We start from the raw sequence: 20,245 nt of genomic DNA on the forward strand, positions 1-20,245 counted from the left end.
AAAGGAGGCAAAATGGTAAGAAACGCGGTGAAGAAGGGCTTTCAGACTCTCTCCTGCCACCGTGAGAGCCCCAGTAAGTTCCTCGACATTCTGAACCCCGGTCTTCTCATTACAAATGAAAATGTCACCAAGCAACCCACAGAATTACAGAAAATGACACAGCACATGTACCATAAACGCGGTTCCTTCCTTGCTAACATATATGTTGTGGGTTTACAGGCTCACTTTGGATATTAGGAGGGAACAGGCACTCTCTTTAACATTGAAACTTGCAGTCTGAGCAGTCAAACACGTATTCAGAAAAAGTGTGGCAGAAACAGGGAAAGAAAAAGGAGCGCAGTTATAAGGGTATTTCCAGCACAGATGGAATCCTTGCTGAAACCAGATTCTTTTACTACTCTTGGTCTCATCGATAACTATTCATGTTACACAACAATGTTTTGAAATTTTAATTTTCCTTTGAGATATTTGTTTAACTTGTTTATTACAACTACATTAATTTCACCTCCTATGATGTGTGTGTACCTGTGCACACCTGTGTATCCCCACTTGCATCTATGGAATAAAAAAATCTAAGTCCACAAGAAGGAGCCAGTTCTGAAAGATCACATCAGGCCATCACTGAGGATAAAAACTAACTTCAACACGTCAAAGGAGAAGCAAGACAAACTGTGCCAAAGGGAATACTAATACAGTTCACGAAACAAAAAGAGTGCCAGACACTAACAGCGGGGGCGTTTATCCTCACACGTCGCTGAAAGCCAGAATGAGAGTGGCTGTCTTTCTAGAATTAAGTCTAGCTGGTATCAGGGAAGATTCCTAAGGTAGGAGGCCGGGCTCTTTGGGAGTAAGACAACATGGCACAGCTTGGCTGCAGTGGATACCTTGACCCAGGTTGCCGCGGTCAGGCAAGACCCAGCAACCGGACCCGATGTGTGAAGGGGACACCAGTGCTACCGTCGACCAGGTGACAACAGGAGGTAAGACAGCTGACGTGGGTGAACAGTCTCGCGAATCAGTGAGTGAAGAGAGGGCCCCCAGCACCACCTTGTTAACAGAAAGCACACACAGTGACCTGCATTATTGTGTATTTATGGCTCTCAGCGTAAATGATTCCACAAACTAGAAGAATAAAAATTAATTTTCAGAAACGTGGACTCTGGCCCTGAAGTCCCAGGAGGGCTTACCGTCAGCAGTGCCGGAGAGGCCATCGGCTTTGAAGTTGCTGGTGCTTTTCTTCCTCCGATGCTTCTTTCTGTTGGCGTGAGGGGAGGGGGGCGGGTCGAGCTTGGGGCTGGTGGTGCTGGAGATGCTTGGGCTGGAGCACACGGAGTCGCCCAGCCCCGTGTCTGCCACCGGACCGGAAAAGGCAAAAGAACGCAAAGGTCAACACTTAAAATGTAGACGTTGGAAAAGTACTACAGCAACGTTCCTCCAGTATCACATCAAGCCCCACAAATAATACCTGGACTGGAGGCCCAGAGCATTCTGTGTGAGAAGGTCATGGCGCCCCTTGCTCTAGTGCGCCATCCGCCATTCCAAAGCAGGTACTCCTTTCAGCATCATCTTTACGGGCCGGAGGATTTAAAGTTCTCTATTTTTTTTTTTTATGCCAGTGCTTCTCCAACTTTATTTTTTTTTAATTTTTTATTGGCGTATAGTTGATTTATGATGTTGTATTAATTTCAAGTGTACAGCAAAGTGAATCAGTTACACATATGCATACATCCACTCTTTTTTAGATTCTTTTCCATATAGGCCATTACAGAGTATTGAGAAGAGTTCCCTGTGCTCTACAGTAGGTCCTTATTAGTTATCTATTTTATATATAGCAGTTTGTAAATATCAATCCCAATCTCCCAATTTATCCCTCCCCACCTTCCCCCCTGGTAACCATAAGTTTTCTACAACTATGCCTCTATTTCTGTTTTGTAAATAAGTTCAGTTGTACCATTTTATTTTTAGATTCCACATATAAGCGATATCACATGATAGTTCTCTGTCTGACTTAAAAAGTTCTCTATTTTGCATGATTGGAGTTCTGGAAAAGAAAGTGGGAGGTGGGAAGCTTTTTACTTGTTTATTTTTCTCTTCTCGTAATTACTTTGATATATTAGGAATGAAATAAAGACTCTTAGGAATACATATGAAAGTGTCATCTTAAATGGGGTTGATTTCATGTGTGTGCACACAAGGTAAAGGTATTCCTGATTCTCTTTCCTCCATCACCAACATTACGTATAATTGTACATTAGTTTATTACTAGTGAAAATCGGCACACCACCTCCCTGTCTCACCAGTGTCCAGTGATGGTGCTAAGTCCACAGTAGACCTGCCAATTTTTGATTCACAGATGCTACTTACAAAATTTTAAAACCAGTGCACAAATGTGATCATTCACGGAAAGTGAAACTCTCAATTTACTATGTCTATTTTTACTTTATCACAGAGAAGAACAGAATGTGGTGAAAATACCTGAAATGAATATATAATTCAACAGAATGAAAAAGTGCACCGAGAAAGTGATGAAAGTACACCTCCAAAGTTCTAAGAATTCTTTATTTCACGATTCAGCACCTTTGTAACTCAAAAGACAGAACGTTCTGTGCGATCTATTTCATTCATTCAACGAATATGTTTTGAGCACCGACTGTGGGCCACTCCTCTAGATGTTTGGGATCCATCACTGAGAAAAACAGATAAAGGTTCCTGTCTGAGTGGCACTGATACAGTAGTGGGGCCAAACTGAGAGTTTGTTACAAGGTGGTGAGAGCTGGAGAGGGAAGAGGAGGGCATGGAGGGTGGACTTGGGGAGGTGGTGGGGTGGTGGCAGGGTGGGGAGGGCTGCTATTTAAAATAGGGCGGAGAGGGTGGGTCTCACTGAGAAGGTGACGTGAGCCAATGCTTGAAGATGGTAAACGCTTGAGAAGGTGACTATGTACCTGGGGGAGGAGGAAATTGCTGGAACCTGGCCCCAAGACCAGGTGTGCACACCTGGTGTGTTCCAGAAACAGAGCGGGGTGCATGGCTAGGGTCAGTGAAGATGGGAGACTCACCGCAAGTGGCACTGCAGAGAGGACGGGGCTCAGCCACTGTCTAGAACCCTGGCTCTCACTCTGGGGGAAATGGGGAGAGTTGCAGGCTTTTGAACAGAAGGATGACATGATTTCAAACATCAAGATACTAGACATCAAAATGAATTTGAAATCTTTTAATTTTCTGATGTTCTAGGACATTTTATCATGTACTGAGATGTAAAAGAACACATTATCTTTTTAGCTATATATATGGTTCTAGGAATGCACTAGAATGAAACTTTCTGATGTCCTAAGACTAGCGATCCCTTGCCCATCTCTGCACAGTTGGAAGGGTCAGCCTTCGTTCCATATTCCCATCGCCTATGGAGCAAAGGCCTCTGGGAGCCTGTCCTGGGAGGGGTGTGAAGAATCAACCCACAGCTCCTGCAGGAGAACCTTGCCTTGAGAAGGCTGGGCCTCCAGGGTGAATCTTTACCGGCAAAGCTGTCGTTTCTCCTGCATTCTCTCTCCAACTTGCTGCCTGTTCTTCACTTAAGCCACACCCACCCTGGGTCTGGTCCTTACCCCCCAGGCCTGGATGGTACGGCTAATTGCAGTAGGGCTCTCTCCTGCTATAGTAGATTTTCACCTTTTAAGTCGTTCCAGTCTTCTACAACACAAATCTTCTAAAAGTGGCAATTCTTACACGCATTTAAAAAAAAAATAATAGATTCTACTGAATATCACATGAAAGCTGTAGACATCCCAGAAAAAAAAAAAAAGGCTACTCTAGTTAATACTTGTGCACAATTTAGAGGGTTCAGAAGCTGCCTGATGTTGCTAAGGGGTCCAGGCACCCCAGGATCACTGGCTGATCCTAAAGCAGCCCTTTTACACGTTACTCAATGCTCAAAGCTCACAATGAATATTTTTGTACCTTTCAAATATGTGCTGCCCAGGTTTCAAAAGTCTTCACCCTCTGACCACATCCTTTCTGGCTCTTAAGTGCTAAGAACCCACCCTGTGCCGAGCATGGTGACAGGCCATGGGGAAACAATGGTCCCAATGACTGCCCCTGCCCTCTAATCGTGGAGGCAGTTGAGAGGCGCAGGCAGAGACAGCTGCCCTCTGCTGCAGAAGGGCTGGCGGTTTATCACTTCACCCTGTCCAAGTGTCCCCTCAATTCAATGCACGATGTTCATCCCCAACTATGTGTCTTAATCCTTATGTCACGTTCTCTCCCAAACTAACATTTCTCATTTCTGATCCCATACTGATCCTAAAGTTGGGGCCATCTGCCCTTGGCCATCTGTCAGTTATCTGGATGTAACTGGCATGGCTGTTCCCCAGAGCAGCGAAAGGTGCTCATTTCCCCCAGCACTGAGCTGTGCGATGCTGGGAACACGGTGGATGCAGCATTATAATATCAACACCTGGGTCCCTTCCATTATCCAGTGGTTCTTTAAGGTGGGTACCAATTTATCTTCTTCAGATGCTCAGAATATACACATAAGCTATACGGTCATATAACAGGCTTCCATATATGCGTGGTGGCTCCATTTCTGGGTTCTCTCTTTTTCTCTGATAGTCTCATCTATCTGTGTTCTATTAGCACATGGTCCTGAACGCTATGGTGCTGTAGTCACCCTGGCACTTCACATAGCAGGGCAAGGCCCCGCACTTCGTTATTCTCCACAATTGTCCTAGCTATTCTTGGCTGTTCTTGACACATAACTTTGTATATTCATCCAAATCAACGGAAAAGATATTCAAAAAGGTGCAGTCAAGAGAGAGCCTCGAATCTTCACTCACCAATCCACAAGTGGAAGTTTGGAGAGTGATCACTGAGTAAGACCTGGAGACATCATGTTGTCTGTGCATCCAACTCAGACACCTTTGAACTTGCCTATAAGGAAACTATGGAACAGCCTTGTCTGATACTTTGTTGAAAGCTAGATGGGTACCCAACTTACAGATACGTTTGACAATTTAAAAACTAAAAGAAATCCATTTAATACTTTTTCTCCTTAATGAACTATCTCTGTTCAATTAAATCACTGTTTCCTTTTCTATGTGTATACAAAGCACATATGTACCAATCTAATTCAGAATCCTACCTGGGGGCTTCCCTGGTGGTGCAGTAGTTAAGAATCCACCTGCCAAAGCAGGGGACATGGGTTCAAGCCCTGGGCTGGGAAGATTCTACATGCCCGGGAATAACTGAGCCCGTGCACCACAACTACTGAAGCTCATGCGCCTAGAGCCCGTGCTCCGCAACAAGAGAAGCCACCGCACTGAGAAGCCTGTGCACCACAAGGAGTAGCCCGTGCTCGCCGCAACTAGAGAAAGCCTGCTCGCAGCAAGAAGACACAACGCAGCCAAAAATAAATTAAAAAAAAAAAAAAAGAATCCTACCTGGGCTGGATTGTAAACTCACTGCTTTGTGGCTCAGAATTAGCATTCTGGAAACAGACAGGTGCCTGTTTCTAGGCATCTCCTGCCCACCCCCACCCCCGCCCCACCCCTTCCAGCTACAGGAAACTTTCTCCAGAGTAACTGACAGGGATATGGCACTCTCATTTCCAAGGTTTCTGAGCATCTTGGAATATGTGTAATTGAGGGAGAAATCCCTAACTCATTTGAGGCAAGTAGCTAAGTGCCAATCTCGAGTAGGAACTACATGGAAGTGATGATACCCACCTTCCCCTAAGGGACCATCAGAGCCAACCTCATCAGCATCCTTTACAGCCTTTTTTTTTGGGGGGGGTTGGGGAGGGCCATCCTTCAATACCAGTGAGTCCATCCACGCAGGTCTTTGTATTTCCACTAATCCACTGGCTCACCACTGGGAACCCCTGCCCAGTGACACGTGGCAATGTTGGAGACGTTCTTGGTTAACAGCATGAGCAGGGCAGGGTTTCCATAGGCATCACGTGGGCAGAAGCCTGAGATGCTGAAAAATACACTACAACACACAGGACAGCCCTGCCACAGAGAACTGTCCTGCCTAAAACATCAATAGTGAGAAACCTGCAGAATCGGAAGGGCTCTTCCATTCTTTTTCAACCTCTGAGACACCTCCTCCAGAATCCTGGTCTGTGGGGGCAAAGTCCCTCACACCAGGGACCTTCCCAGAAGGCTCGCTTTGCCTGGAGCTACCCTCCACGCCTCCTCCCCCACCAGAAAGCACACAGGTTGGCAAGCTGTCCTCCCAGCCCCCGCACTGCTCCTTGCAGACCACTCCTCCTCCCCCAAGTCCTGGCCCCTCTGAAGCTTGTGCCCTAAGATCCTGCTCCCTGCCCCCAGGTCCCTCCCCTCTGTTCACTTTCAGGAGCGTCTCGCCTGTCATGACCTCTGGCTCCTCCTAGGCGCTCCCTCCAGCATCCTGCCCCCCGCCCCCCACCCCCCGCCCCGTGAAGCTCCTCCGTTCCCTTTGCCTCAGCACCCGCTCTCCCGGTCCTGACCCAGGCCGCCCTCCTGCAGGAACCGGCCCCTCTGGGTTCTATTTCTGCCCCCACGCCTGCCCAGTCTCCGCAGCTCACTTACGCCGGGACCTCAGGTCTCATCTACCGACCCCATCAGTCTTCACCGACTAACATCGGCCTCCCGTCCCATTTCTCTCCCTGCCCCTTGGGGTGACATCACAGCCACCGCTCCTGCAGACTGCAGCCTCGATGCCCCATCCCTTCACCCTTCCTGACCAGACCCCTCACCACCATAACGGATCACTTCCACCCCCGAGTGCGCTGCACCAGGACTCAGGCCCCGGTGGAGAAGAACAGCGCCACGCCGCTGCCCACTGCCTCCTCTACATGAGGATCTGGAAGCCGATGGTGGGGGTGGGAGGGGGCTCACCTCTGGCCTGCGCTGCAACCCACTGCATTCTGGGAGTAAATCCACCCCTCACCCTCCAGGAGGCTCTATCACCCCTTCTCCACTCCCCTCAAACACCCTACCCTCCAGCCCACTCCTCACAAGGACCCCCATTTTCATTTCACTGAAGACAAAAAAAAAAAAAAAGACAATAAAAGCAGGAACCAGAAGAGGGCACCCCTCTTCCTGCCCCAGGTCCCCATGGGCTCTCCCCCCCCCCACCACCCCCGCCCCCCCGCCAAGGCTGCCCCTCCCCCTGGGAACCAGCTTCCACCCAGCTACGCACACCCTCTCCTGCCTGCAACAAACGTGCTGCTTGCCGTGTTATCGCCTTTCCTGACAAAACCCTCCGCTGACTCACGCTCTCAGCCAGCTCCCATTCGGTTTCTGCTCCTCCTTAAAGCAAAGCCCCACCCCCCCACCCGGAGCTGTCCTCCTCCGGGCTGCCTGTGCCTGGTGTCACCTGCCCATGCCTGACCCCCTGGCCCCTGACCCCCTGGCTGAGGCCCCAGCGCCCCCACAGCCTCATCAGTGGGCAGGTCCCGGTGGAACAGTGTGGTCTCAGCAGCACCCCACGCGGTTCCTGGCTCCCTCCTTGGCTGGGACGCTGTGGCGAGCCCTCACACTAGTTGGGTGGGAGGGAAACTAGGAAGCTGTGGGTCCTGGACTCCAAAGAAGGGTGCCGAGGGGAGGCCCCCCCTTCATTCTGGCCATCGCCCTTGGCCACCTCTCATCCAGCTCAACACCCGCCTTGGTGAGGTGGTCCTCACCACGTGGTGATACTACATTAACTGTGCATCTGTCTCCCTGCTAACTGACACCTTCCCGTTGAAGCGTAGCCTTCTGAAGGAGGGACTGTCCATCAACCTCTTTACCAAGACACAGCCTGAAACACCCTGGGGATGAATGATGGGGGTTCCAGGCATATTCGTGGAACTGAGTTTTATAAAGAGTTGATCTCTTTTGCAGAGGCGCTCACACAGGTGGATGGTATTGCTTTTGGTGTGTAACAGACAATCAACTTTGCAACTTAGTTTTAAAAGCAACCAAAAGCATGCTTCTGTGTCAAGCAGCAGTCAGTCCCTAAGTTTCCAGCAGTCTGAAACCTATTTTTAGGTGAGCAGCTAAGACCTTGAATAAAGTCTATTTACGCTTTCAAAGTATTTCCCTTAACAGACCCATTCACCACGTCCACCTCATGGGCACTCTGCTCTGGGGGCCGGCTCTGTCCAGGCACCTGGGTCACATCAGAGACTAGAGGGTGAAAATCCCTGTCCCCACGGAGTTGACTGAGAGGATGCCTTATCTGATCAGAGGATGAAGAAGGGGAATCAGATCTACGGCAAGCACACCAATCGCATGGATGTGAACACATGTGAGCAAAAGTGCCACCGACATGCAGAGAGAAGTAAGATGAGGAACCACCCTCACGTCCACTGTCACCAAGGCAAGTGCAGGCAAAGCCGGCCCCATGGCCTTCCTTGAGAAATAGGAATGTGACTCTGGGACTGCTGCTAGGGCCACCAGGACCTGGAGTGAGAGTGACAGAGAGACAAAGGTACCACTGAGTCAGGGGAAGCCCCAGCAGCGGGGTTGGTGGGGAGGAAGAGAACAGAAAAACCTGAGTCCTGACCTGGCCCCTGGAGGGAGGGAGGGAGGAGGGAGGTGAGCTTTCAGGATGACACGGGCTTGTCATCCAGTAGTAAGAACACTAATCATGATGATGAAACCAGGAAGCAGGACCAGAATCTGCAGGCCCCACAAACTCTTCCTCAGACAAGCAGGAACGTGATAAAGTAAGCGACACGCACCAGCATCGTGGAGACCAAGAACATTTCCCGTCCACGGCCTGGTTTGCTGCTCATAGGGTCAAGGTCCCACTAAGAGAACGGTCACTGCCTCAATTTAGAGACTTTCCAGGTCAACCTGCAGGTGAGGCTGGAGCCCCCATCTCTTCCCTCGCCCATGTCAGGGCTCCAACACTGTGGCCCAGGCCCTGGACATGTGAGCCCAAGTTTCTCGCTGGAGGAAGGACAAGTAACCACTGTGAGGTCGGGTGGCCATGGTGGGTGGGCTAAGGGGGGTGTGGGCACAGAAGTCCCCGCAAAAGCCAGATGCTCGGGGGTGGGGTCAGTGGGAGTAGGCACCTCTCAGGGGTGGACAGCTGGGTAAGGACAGGCGGCTGCCCACGAACAAAGCACCCTGCCAGGACCAGGAGAACCCACTATGCGAGGGGACCGGCAACCGTGGCCCAGAGGAGGGGGTCAGGATGGCGAGTCATGACAGAGGCCAAGGAGGGGTAGGGGCGTGGTCAGGGAGGCCTGGAGGAGAGAGGTCCCCCCGCAGCCCTGACTGTTCTCGAGGGTGGGGGCCATGTCCAGGAAGCTCTGGTTTCTAGTTCACTGGGTCCCGAGTCCTGGTGCAGGTACATGCGTTCCTGGCTTCTAGATCTTGAGACTCCCTATCAAGGAGTCATTTAAAATTCCCCTGGTTTAAAATATGAGCAATCAAAATGCACTAGGCTCCTACGCTGTGCTTTTCCATTTCCGATGACTCCTCTTGCCTGACAAGATATCCCTTCAAACTGAAGAGGCCCCGAAAGCCCGACCCCAGACGCTGAAAATGAGCCCTCCCAAGTACAAATAACGCATCTTATTTTGTATCAATTCCTGGGCATCCTGGACAGACAGCACCCGTCAACAGCCTTAAATACTGGAGGGCGCATGCAGAGAGCAGGTGGGGGCAGGGGGCGCGGAGAGAAGAAACCCAGCCAGATTAAAAAGGCAAGCACCTCATTACGCCCCCTCTAAACCGGCTTTGATGGAGGGACTGAAGCCCTTCAAGACGCGGTGCTGAGCCGGGATGGGCCAGTCTACTGCCATCCCGTGTGCTCAGTGCCGGCTATTAGTTCTTCCCAATCGGGCATCAATGTTCAATGCACACCCCAAAAAATATATAATACGAGCAATAATGATAACCATGTGCAGTCTCTCCGAGCTCCGGTACGTGAAGTATGAGCCAAAGAAGCAGTTTCACTTTTCACTCGGAGAGCTGACAGGCATGACTAGAGGGGGAATAAAATAACATTCCGTTCGCATAAATATCAAGCAGCCTGCTTGAGACTGATGGGCCAGGAATGTATTCTTAGCCATCATTCCGGCAGACAGGCCCAAGGACACTCATAACTTATTTTACAATCATTTAGTTTCAGCTCAAGTGGAAAACGTGACAACTTATCTCTGCTGACAAGATGCCATATCGAACCTTACAATTAACTCTCCTCCGATTATCTGCCCAGCCGATCATTAGCTGGGCCATTTCTGATGAACTGTTGCAGGGGGCTTGCCTCGGTGATGGCCGTCGGTGCCAGGTGTGCGGATAGGTTTTCTGATATCCCGGCTGATATGCAAATAGACCAAGCTCCGTGCCTGTGATACTCACGGCCCTGCTGTTCCCAAGGGTCTTCAAATGTGGGTGCCGGGGAAGATGTCCTTCTGCACCGTACTGGGAAGGAGGGGGGCATCCCTGTGACTGTCATGACCGCAGCGACTATTGGTGTTACTACTGCTATTGCACGTCCAGTGCACGTCTCCGGTCCCCACTCTGGAGTCTATATTTCAGGGAGCCATGGACCCTCTGGAGGGAGGCCTCCCACCATTCTTCCTTACTGGGCTTGATTTGGAGAGGGGACACCAAGAGTGTCCTGCAGGAAGCCCCCCACACTATCTGGAAGAGCTGGTAAGGGCTAAGAAGCCTAAATCTCTATTAAAAAAAAAAAAAAGGAAAAAGGGAAAAGGACTGTGAATGTGTATTAGCTTTTCTCTCTTTCTCACTTTCACAAACACCCTAACTTACTCATTTGGCAGAATTAGGAACAATATATTACAATTTTTTTTTTTCTTTTGGCATTACAAGAATTCAAAATGATCAAAGAGAGCTATTTGTCAGTGCCCGGTGGAGGCGGGGGAGGGGATCAGTTGAGGGCTGAAACCTTCCAAAAACTCAAGATGGAGTCGGTGTAGGAGCTGGTCAATTAAAAGCCATTTCCTTCAAGACAAAGCCGACAATATAAAGCTAATCTGGATCCTCACTAAGGGCTCTGTTCTCTCTGGAGCTCAGAGAGATATGCGGGCTGGTAAATAAAGAACAGGCCACCTCTGCCATCCAAGGAAATCACAACATCCCGGCCTCTGTTAAAAGGTGAGTGTGAAGTGAAGTTCAAAACCTCGCCCCTTCTCACAGTCCTTTTGACAGGAGCTTTCAACAGGAGGAGGTTTACTTGAATCCCAGTCTCTGAAGATGTCTCAGAGCCCGGCACATTGTCCGGTTCGCTTTGCGGCTCGCAGCGCTCACACAGAGGCGCGCGGTGTCAGAAGGGGCAGCGGGGACACGGTGGGGGGCCCAGGAAGATGACAGGTGTTGGGGACAAGGGCGAGACAACACAGTGTTAGACTGAGCTACAAACGTGGCAGGAAAGGAGTACAACAGGAGGGGCTAGGATGGAGAGAAAATATGGGGAGAAGTATCTCCTACGCGGGCTGTGTTCAGTTACACCCACAGGGCTCTGTAAATGAAGCTGAATACATCGGAACTGGTCTTCATTTACATGAGGCCCTTACTGAAGTATGTTTCTATGACAGTCTTAAAAAAAACCCACAAATTCTGACCGCTAATTAGGCTACAGGGTTTCATTCTGAGGCAATGAACATGTTCTACAATTGGTTGTGGTGATGGGTGCATGTATTTGTGAATACACTAAAAGTAATGAATGATACTTTAAATGGGTGAAGTATATGTGCTGTGAGTTTTATCACAATAAAGCTATTTTAAAACAAAAGCAGAAAAAGGGGCGGGGGGTCATTGTGTTAAATGCTACAAAGCAACCAAATAAGGAAAACAAAAGAAGGTAATGGGACGGACGCACAAGATGCAGGTCAGGGCAGGAGGTCCGAGGGGGCCTGGGGACACTCAAAAACTTAAAGTCTAAGGCCGTTCACAAGACCTGGGCCACCAAGTTGAGTGCGGGGACTGATGTGGCTGCCTGGGCCTCCAGCCACCCATCAGGACTGCTTCCAGGTCTCGACAAAAGGTGGACTCTGGGATGTTGTGTCCTCTGAGGGAGCTGCCCCAGCCTCTCCCTTGTCCTGTGGAACAGAGCACATGCCCGTGGGGAAAACAGCCTTGCTCCTCTCAAGTCTCCTCACATCCTCCCCCTCCCTGAGCTACATCACCCTCCCCTCCAACCTCGTGGTGCACACCATGTCCTTGCACCCAGCATCACCTCGTCACCCGTCTCTTCTTGCCCACTATGGATGGCTCTGAAAGCATATCCTTAAGCCCCTTTAATTCTGCCTCGTGCCAGATGGCCAGCTTGTGCTGATCACCCGATCTGGGCAACGCAAGTCAGGATTTCATACTTCAGGGTCAAAAATTAAATTGTTCTCTAGTTGATTTTTAGCTGAATCAAGCTGCACGAAGTTTAAATTAATCCAGTGTACTCCAAAAAAATGTAAAGGCGCTCTGAGCAGTACCGTTTGGTGGAAATGAAATCATTTCAAGAGATTCCTGCATCTCTGAAGCCTCATCTCTTTTTACATAATCAGCCACAACCATTTCTCAAGTTGGGCGCTCACGGCTGCTAAATGACATGTGGGAGGCTGCACTGGCTGAGCAGGCTGGGGAAAGGCTGAGATGTCTAGAAGAAAACTCAATTAAATAGAGAAGTTAATTAAATGTATAATCCCTCTTTGATAACATAAATTTCCTGTCTTTAGAAACTTAGCTGTTTCTATTAAAAGTCACTTGGAATCAAATTCCCAACTCCTACACAAGAAATGGTCCTGAGGCAGGGAAGGCCAGCTTCAGCTCCGCAAGTCCCAGGAGGGCCCTGTCCAGGGTCCTGAATATGTTCAGTTGGTTCCTTCTGTTCAAGGTACAGAAATACAACCAAACAAGGCTGTTTCTTCATGACACATCCCTGCTCTTAATCTACTGACATCATGTGGTTTAAAAAAGTAGAGCAATGGTGTTCCCAGCTTTAAGAAAACCTGATATACAGAAGCCCAGACTAAAACAGGAGGTAATTTGGTTGTGACATATCCTCCCATTGCTCCAGGGTCAAATGTCAAAAAGGTAAATAAAAAGTAGAGTGTGCTTAACTATTTCCCTACTACTTAGATGGACTGCAAATTTCTGACCACAAATCAATACTTTCCATATATTTTTGATATTCCGAATTATTGCATTAGGGCAGTTTTCAAGGGACGGGTCCAAGAAGATGAGTTCTGTGCCACCTCCCATGGCAGTGTTCGAGGGCACCCAAACCATCAAGTCCCTGAAGCCTGGGTACCATCTGCTGGCTGACTTGCATTTCAGCTCCTGCCTTGACCACCTCCTGATAAAGAAATCCATGGTCCTCAGAATGGCCAACATCAAGTGGTCTAAGAGGGATGCAGGTAGGGGCAGGAAGAGAGCCACAGGAAGAGGTCCGTGAGAAGGAACTAGCACAGCTGTGGAATCAGAAAAGCAGTTCAAATCCCACCTGGCTAGGTGACTGGGTAGTTCATCTCTTTTGGACTCAATATCTCCACATGTAAAATGGGCAAAACAGCGCTCCTGAACACCTGCCCCGGCCTGCCACATCCCAACCTGCTCCTTCTCCATCTTGGCCAACAGCAACTCTACCCTCCAGGTATGCAGGCCCACAGCCGTGGTCCACCGTGACTCCTCTCCTCCTCTCACATCCCACAGCAATCCACAGTGCTTGGACTCTGTGCTCAGTGTGGTACTGACCAACTCTCAGAAAAATGGATGGACACACAGACCCCACACACCCCCATCAGGCTCTCTTCTAGAGTTGTAACAATGGAAGTAAATAAAACAAAGCTCCTGTCCCAGAGAGCTGATGTCCTAGGGAGGGGATATTATCAGTAAACACACACCAGACACATTAGAGGGATGATGATAAATGTTACGCTGATGGGTAATCTAGGTGGGCATGGGGTGGGGGAGGGGGTCACTGACATGCTCTCAAGCCCCCCTCAACCCTGAAAACCATGTAAACATGGCCACAAAGAGCAATCCAGTTTTTTAAAACAATAATCATCCACAAATAACAAGTGTTGGTGAGGACGTGGAGAAAAGCGATTACTGTTGGTGGGAATATAAATGGGTGCAGCCACTATGCAGAAAAGTATAGAGGTTTCAAAAAAAAAACAACTAAAAATAGAACCGCCATAGAAGCCAGCAATTCTACTTCTGGGCATTTATTAAAAACCAAAACAAAAAAACAAAAAAACTAATTCAAAAAGATACATGCATCCCAATGTTTATAGTAGCACTATTTATAATAGCCAAGATATGGAAGCAACCTAAGTGTCCATCAACAGATGAAAGGATAAAGAAGATGTGAGATATCCATCTACTTACCTATCTCTCTATCTATACATCCATATATACATACAATAGAATCCTACTCGGCCATAAAAAAGAATAAAAATTTGCCACTTAGAGCAACATGGGATGGACTTGGAGGGTATTAGTGAAATAAGTCAGAGAGAAAAACAAATACTGATATCACTTATATGTGAAGTCTAAAAAGCTAACTAATGAATATAAAAAAAAAGAAAGAGACTCACAGATCCAGAGGGCAAACCAGTGGTTACCAGCGGGGAGAGGGAAGGGAGGGGGCAAGATAGGGGCAGGGGATTAAGAGGTACTAACTACTACATCTAAACTACAAGAATATGTTTACAGCACAGGGAACACTGCTAATAGTTTATAACAACTATAAATGGAATATAAACTTTAAAAATTGTGAATCACTATATTGTATACCCAAATCTTACATAATATTGGACATCAACTATGCCTCAATCAAAAAAAAAAAAGAAAAATCATCATCCAATAAGTTGAAACTAAGGACTCTCAACACAGAACTGCAACACATAATTTTTTGTATTATTGATACAAAAGAAGATTATAAATTTAGGGGGAAAAGTTCTGATAACTGTTAGAGAGGATCGGGGGGGTTTACTCTTAGACATGCCGAGATTAAAGGTGGAGGAGGTATAGTTCCGGCAGCACACAGCTCACAGATTTCTGCTGGGGTGAGCGCCCAGGGCCGGACGACCCTCACTGTGACATCCTCCCGGCCTCTCTTCCCAGCTCCCACACAACATTGCACCCGTTTCACTGCCTTCTGAGTGCTGTGATTTGGTCCTGGGGGATGCTTCGCTTACTCGGTGGTGTCCCTCTGAGTTTTAACTTCTTTCTGAATGCCTAGCAGCCAGTAGGCACCAAACACCAAAAATAGGTGCTGAGTAAAAAGTCTTTCAAAAAAAGAACGGCCAAAACACAAACTGCAGCACACGCACACCCACAAAAACTCGTACATTTAAGGAAAGTCTTTGGAGGCCGGAAGAAACAAAAATCCAGTTTATCTATCATTGTATATTTATGATCTAGAGGTTTTAAATATTATTTAAATGTCAGCTGAAAATCTGTATTAAATATCCTTACAGTTTTGAGCCCTTTGGAGAATAAATGATTACCCCACGAAGATGATAAACTGTATCTTCTTTTTAAAAAGATCTCAAGTCCCTTGGGCATCATCACATGTAACATTATGTTATGTTTGAACTCAACAGTGGCTTTTTTTTTCCTTCATGAAATCAAATGGTAATTTGCAAAGTCAGAAATAATATCTTCTCAACATTTAAAACGATACTTGAAAAACTTCTTGTTCTATGTCACCTCACTGCTGTCTCCTAAACCGTGGGACAGGAGGCTGGATTGTGGTTCCCAAGCCTTTGTGGATGCTGGGTGGCACGCCCGTGAGCGATGGTATCAGGTGCCTCAAACGTCCGGCCACTTGAAAGAGAGGCCCCGTTCCTTTCCGCCACACCTGGGCCCTAACAATTGCCCCAGTGAATGGACTGGAGGCTGCTGAGCGGGACTCCCTCCCACCTTGAGCCACTCTGCCCACAGGGGAGCTTTGAAGGGTTGGGTTCCATTGGTAATCCCTCCTCAGCGGTCTTGCACAGAAAGCCCTGGACCTAGAGCAGGGCAACCGGTAACCACTGGGGACCACAGGTGACAAAGCTCCCCACGCGGACGAGCATGACCTTGACTACACACTTAGAGGGTGTTTGCCCGTGTGCATGCAGACACCAGCCCGCAAAATAACTACCCAGCAACCCGCTTTGTGGGAAGCTCTGTTTTAGGTCCTGGGAAAATAGCAGAAAGATACTATGTGTTTAAAAAAACATACAATGAACAGTGCAAAAACCAAACAGACCAATCCAATTGTAATTTTATATTGGACGTGTGGATGCACGAGGTACTCAGAATACACTTACCTACATTTGCATCGTAAGCTGCCTTGGGTACCTGTTTCATACCTATATACCCTTTTAACAAAATAAGTATTTTTCATAACAGTATGGGACAACGACTCCATATTTAAATGTGAGGGTTTGTCCTATGATTTTTTTTTTTTGAAAAGTGTGAGATGATTTCTTTAACTGCCACCGAAAAGAGAATATTTCTCTTTCCTGCTGTTTCAGGATTTTGCTAACCTGCTGCTGATGACTAATGACTGTGCTACATATTTTATGTAGATTCCAAGGCTGGGGTTAACCGCTAACTTCCTCTGCCTGAACACTAGATGTTATCAACTCACTCATGTCTAACTAGCGGCGGGTGAGGGCTGGTGCTGCATTCATTTGAATAAAGAACTCGAGACATTCAGGTCATCTGTACTTTGAATTTTGGAATCAGTCTGGTGTGGTATTAATAAGAAGATGAGGCCCATGACCTTTCACTTCTGATTACACTATTAAAACAACTGTATTTAAAATATTGATCAGGTCACAAATACATATTAGGTAGGATGATAGAAGGTTCCCTAAGCCAGAGGGCAAATGAGTAGATCAGAGTCTGTAGTTAAGATTTCTCCTTTCAAAGGAGCCTGAGAGCTTCCTACATTTGGAAAGTTCTATGTTCTGATGGTGCAAAAACTGCCCAATCCATGCAGAGACTGGCAGGCTGGCGTGGTGCAACGCATCTAAAGCCCAAGATTCTGATCACCTAGGATACAAAGATACAGCTGATTTTGTACTGGAACAAAACGAATAATTCCCATGGACGGCACCCATGAGGAACAAAGGCTGCTCCTGATGGTGTTTAGACGAGCCACCTGACCAGGGTGACAATCACCCTGCTTTACCCAGCACAGTCCCGGCTTATGCCTGTTTCCCAGCATAATTAGTGACACACGGTCACCACAACCTTCACCCCACTCTGCCGTCATTTCTGAAAATGACAAACAGAACAAAGTGCAAAGAAAATCTAATAATTATGACTCTTAAGCTTTGGGCAAGTAGGGTTTCATGAAAGTCAAAAAGCCCCTCTGAAAACCTGCCCTAAATGTTTGTGTTCTATGCTACTGAATCTCATGACGATCTCATGTCAATCTTAAATCAAAAAACACAACTGGGACATGTAAGTGCTGGAAAAGTTTGTCACGTGACAGAAAATCTGCCAAATATTACACTAGGGATAGCTGTGTCTCCCCATAACCCCATGGATGAAGACACCATAAATACTATCTCCATTCAAAACAGCAGACCAAAAATCATCTCACTTCTGAAGTGGTGTTTAAAGTACAGCCTTTTTCAACTGTTTAATAATACTGGCCCTTTTCCAATGGTTTAATAATATTGGCCAAATGAGTGACTCTTATTTTGTCTTTTCCACAAAAATGAGAAATCAGAGTGTAACCTCTAAAAATTAATGATGGTATTTAAAAACTAAGATTCAATTACTTCTGACAAAAAGCAGTTAATAATTCAGCCTTCACTCCAGAACATTCTTTGTAAAAAAAAGAACGGACTTCATTTGTACTCCTCTAGTTTTATCATTTTATGGCTAGCACTGTTTTGGAATTTGGGCTTTGTCCTGGCAAAAGTAAAATAAAACACAATAAAATATACAATAAAAAAAAGCGTTTGGAGATTCTGAGTTGGATTTGCTCTGAGTTCAAAGCATTTTCTATATCGTGGCTAAAATTTTGCCAATATAGTTCAATCAGATACTATGGTGGATCTTTGGGGAAATTGCTGTCAAATAAAATGAAAGATAAGATTGTGTTCCCAAACATAATAACTGACATTTTTCTCTTTTTCCTTAAGCAGAAGCCCAGCCCCCTGTGGCTGGCGGAAGGGTCAGTGAAGGATGCAGCGGCCCCAGCCGAGAAGGGGAATCTGCCGCCTGCTATTCATCCAAGGGTCCCTCATTCCCATTCTTCCCACTGCTGCATTTATCTCCTGGGGTGAGGTTAAAAGAAGCCACTACCCACCAGCCTCCCCAAGCAGGATGAGGCCTGCTCCCAGCCTCCGCGGCTCTGCCGGCCCCCATTCCTCGGGAATACATGATTTGCCTCTTCCCCCACCCCCATTCCTGCAGAAGGTTTCTGTCCATCCATAATCTTCTCTCCAATTGTCCCCGCCCACATACCCGGTCATGTCCTACAGCACAGCCGAGGCTGGGACTGGGCGGCGGTCCCCTGCTTATCCCTGGGATTCTGTCACCTGCTGGGGTGGAGGAAACTCTGGGATGCTAAGGAGGGAGGGCTTTTAGGTACCCTGAGCACCAGACTGGAAAGGCCTTACTCTGAGTTCATCTAGGTCCACTGGGGCTATAAACCCGGTTAGATGCCCACACTCACCCTGTTTCCCGAGGTTTGAGACTCCAGTGCAGATGTGTCCAGACCCTGAGCGGCTTTAACTAGCCACCACCTCACCCTCCATTTCCCAGCAGCGAAGGGCTCTTGAGAGCAGTTTCGTTGCTATTTTTAGTGTCCTCTCTGATTTCCTGGCTCTGGCTCAGGAAAGGAAGAAATAGGTGTATGTATTTTCTTCCATGACACTCAAGTTCGTTTTCTAATTCTAGATCTCAAGACACTTTTTCACAGGTGCAGGTGTCTCTCTGTCTTTTCCAGAGGAACGGAGTCTGACCTTTGGAACTGCAGTTGTCTGAGTTCCAAGGGCATCCTACGTGACAGGAAGCTGCAGCATGGCCGGGCTCGCTCGGTCCTGCCAGGGTGTTTTTGTAGCTGGGACAACTCAATGTATTTTTGCCCTTATTTCAGGAGTGTGAGTGGAAAATGGAAAACAGGACGATGTAGATATTTGTGAAAAGAGCGTGGTGCTTATAACCTTAATATGCCGCATGGGCACAAGAATGGGATTCAGTGGGCACCTCAAAGTGGCAAATCTATACAGCCTCGGATGCTCAGGGGCTCAAGCAGATCTGTTCTATTGTGAAGAAAGAGAACAAAATGATCATATGGAGACACTGCAGAAAAACAGGCTGAGATGAGGCATAATTAGTAATTGCACAGTATTTTCTAGCTCTTTGGAAAAGCACAGCCCTGCCACCACTCTCTTTTGAAGTGTTTCAGCCACTATTCTTACAAATTCAGCTGTTTCTGGCCGTACTGCATGGCCTGAAGAATCTTAGTTCCCTGAGCGGGGATCGAATCCTTGCCCCCAGCCATGGAAGTGCGGAGTTGAATTCCCACAAATTCAACTTCAATCATGAACGAAATCAATAAGAAAAGCATATATTTGAGTGTCTGAGTGTATCTGACTTCACATCTGGAAAGTCTCAGGAAGAAGCCTGTACGTTCAAGCCGTGCCTGTGTGGGCAAGGAGAGGGGGCCGGGCGGGACCGGCGCTCAGAGCCTCGCTCTGGGGCCAGGCGGAGGACAACATTCACTCACTATTAAACACTGCAATTTGCTCAAAGCAATAAAACTCTAAGTTGCGATTCATCCTACCGTGGACATTTCGTGTGTATGAATAATTCCACTTACTATTGCTATGATGTCTGCTTTCCAGGAGACAGGACGGGCTCTGCAGCTTACCCATGACTTTACCCAGTTGCTCTGAATTGAACTGGGTCTCCCGGTACCTCTGTAATTTTCTCCCCTGTGTGGCAAGTGGCTGAATGGGGACAGGGACCCAGGTGTCCTTCCTCTGCTGTCTCTGTTTGCCCCACCCGTCCCGGCTCCCCTAACTGCTTCCCCCACCAGGCCTCAAATGCCTCCCTCCTGCCTGCTCTGCTCTCCTTGGCTCTGCCAACACCAGTCAAGGACCACACTTTTCTGATCAATTACAGTTGCAAACAATATAGCTACTAACGAAGCGCAAGTGGAGGGACCTCCCTGGTGGCACAGTAGTTAAGAATCTGCCTGCCAATGCAGGGGATATGGGTTCGATCCCTGATCCGGGAAGATCCCACATGCCGCAGAGCAACTAAGCCCATGTGTCACAACTGCTGACCTCTAGAGC

The 20,245-nt window shown here is 47.8% G+C and overlaps 1 protein-coding gene across 5 annotated transcripts in view; it reads right to left on the reverse strand.

Annotated features, from left to right (window-relative positions):
* Nucleotides 1–20,245, reverse strand: part of AGAP1 (ArfGAP with GTPase domain, ankyrin repeat and PH domain 1) — a 549,901-nt gene that overhangs the window by 131,020 nt on the left and 398,636 nt on the right. For all 5 annotated transcript variants that reach the window (XM_057744262.1, XM_057744263.1, XM_057744261.1 and 2 more), the window contains one exon: nt 1,188–1,349. In XM_057744262.1, coding sequence (XP_057600245.1) covers nt 1,188–1,349 — 162 coding nt within the window. The remainder of the gene's footprint in view (nt 1–1,187; nt 1,350–20,245) is intronic.

Source organism: Hippopotamus amphibius, chromosome 8 (genome assembly GCF_030028045.1).
Source record: "Hippopotamus amphibius kiboko isolate mHipAmp2 chromosome 8, mHipAmp2.hap2, whole genome shotgun sequence".
NCBI classification, from domain to species: domain Eukaryota; kingdom Metazoa; phylum Chordata; class Mammalia; order Artiodactyla; family Hippopotamidae; genus Hippopotamus; species Hippopotamus amphibius.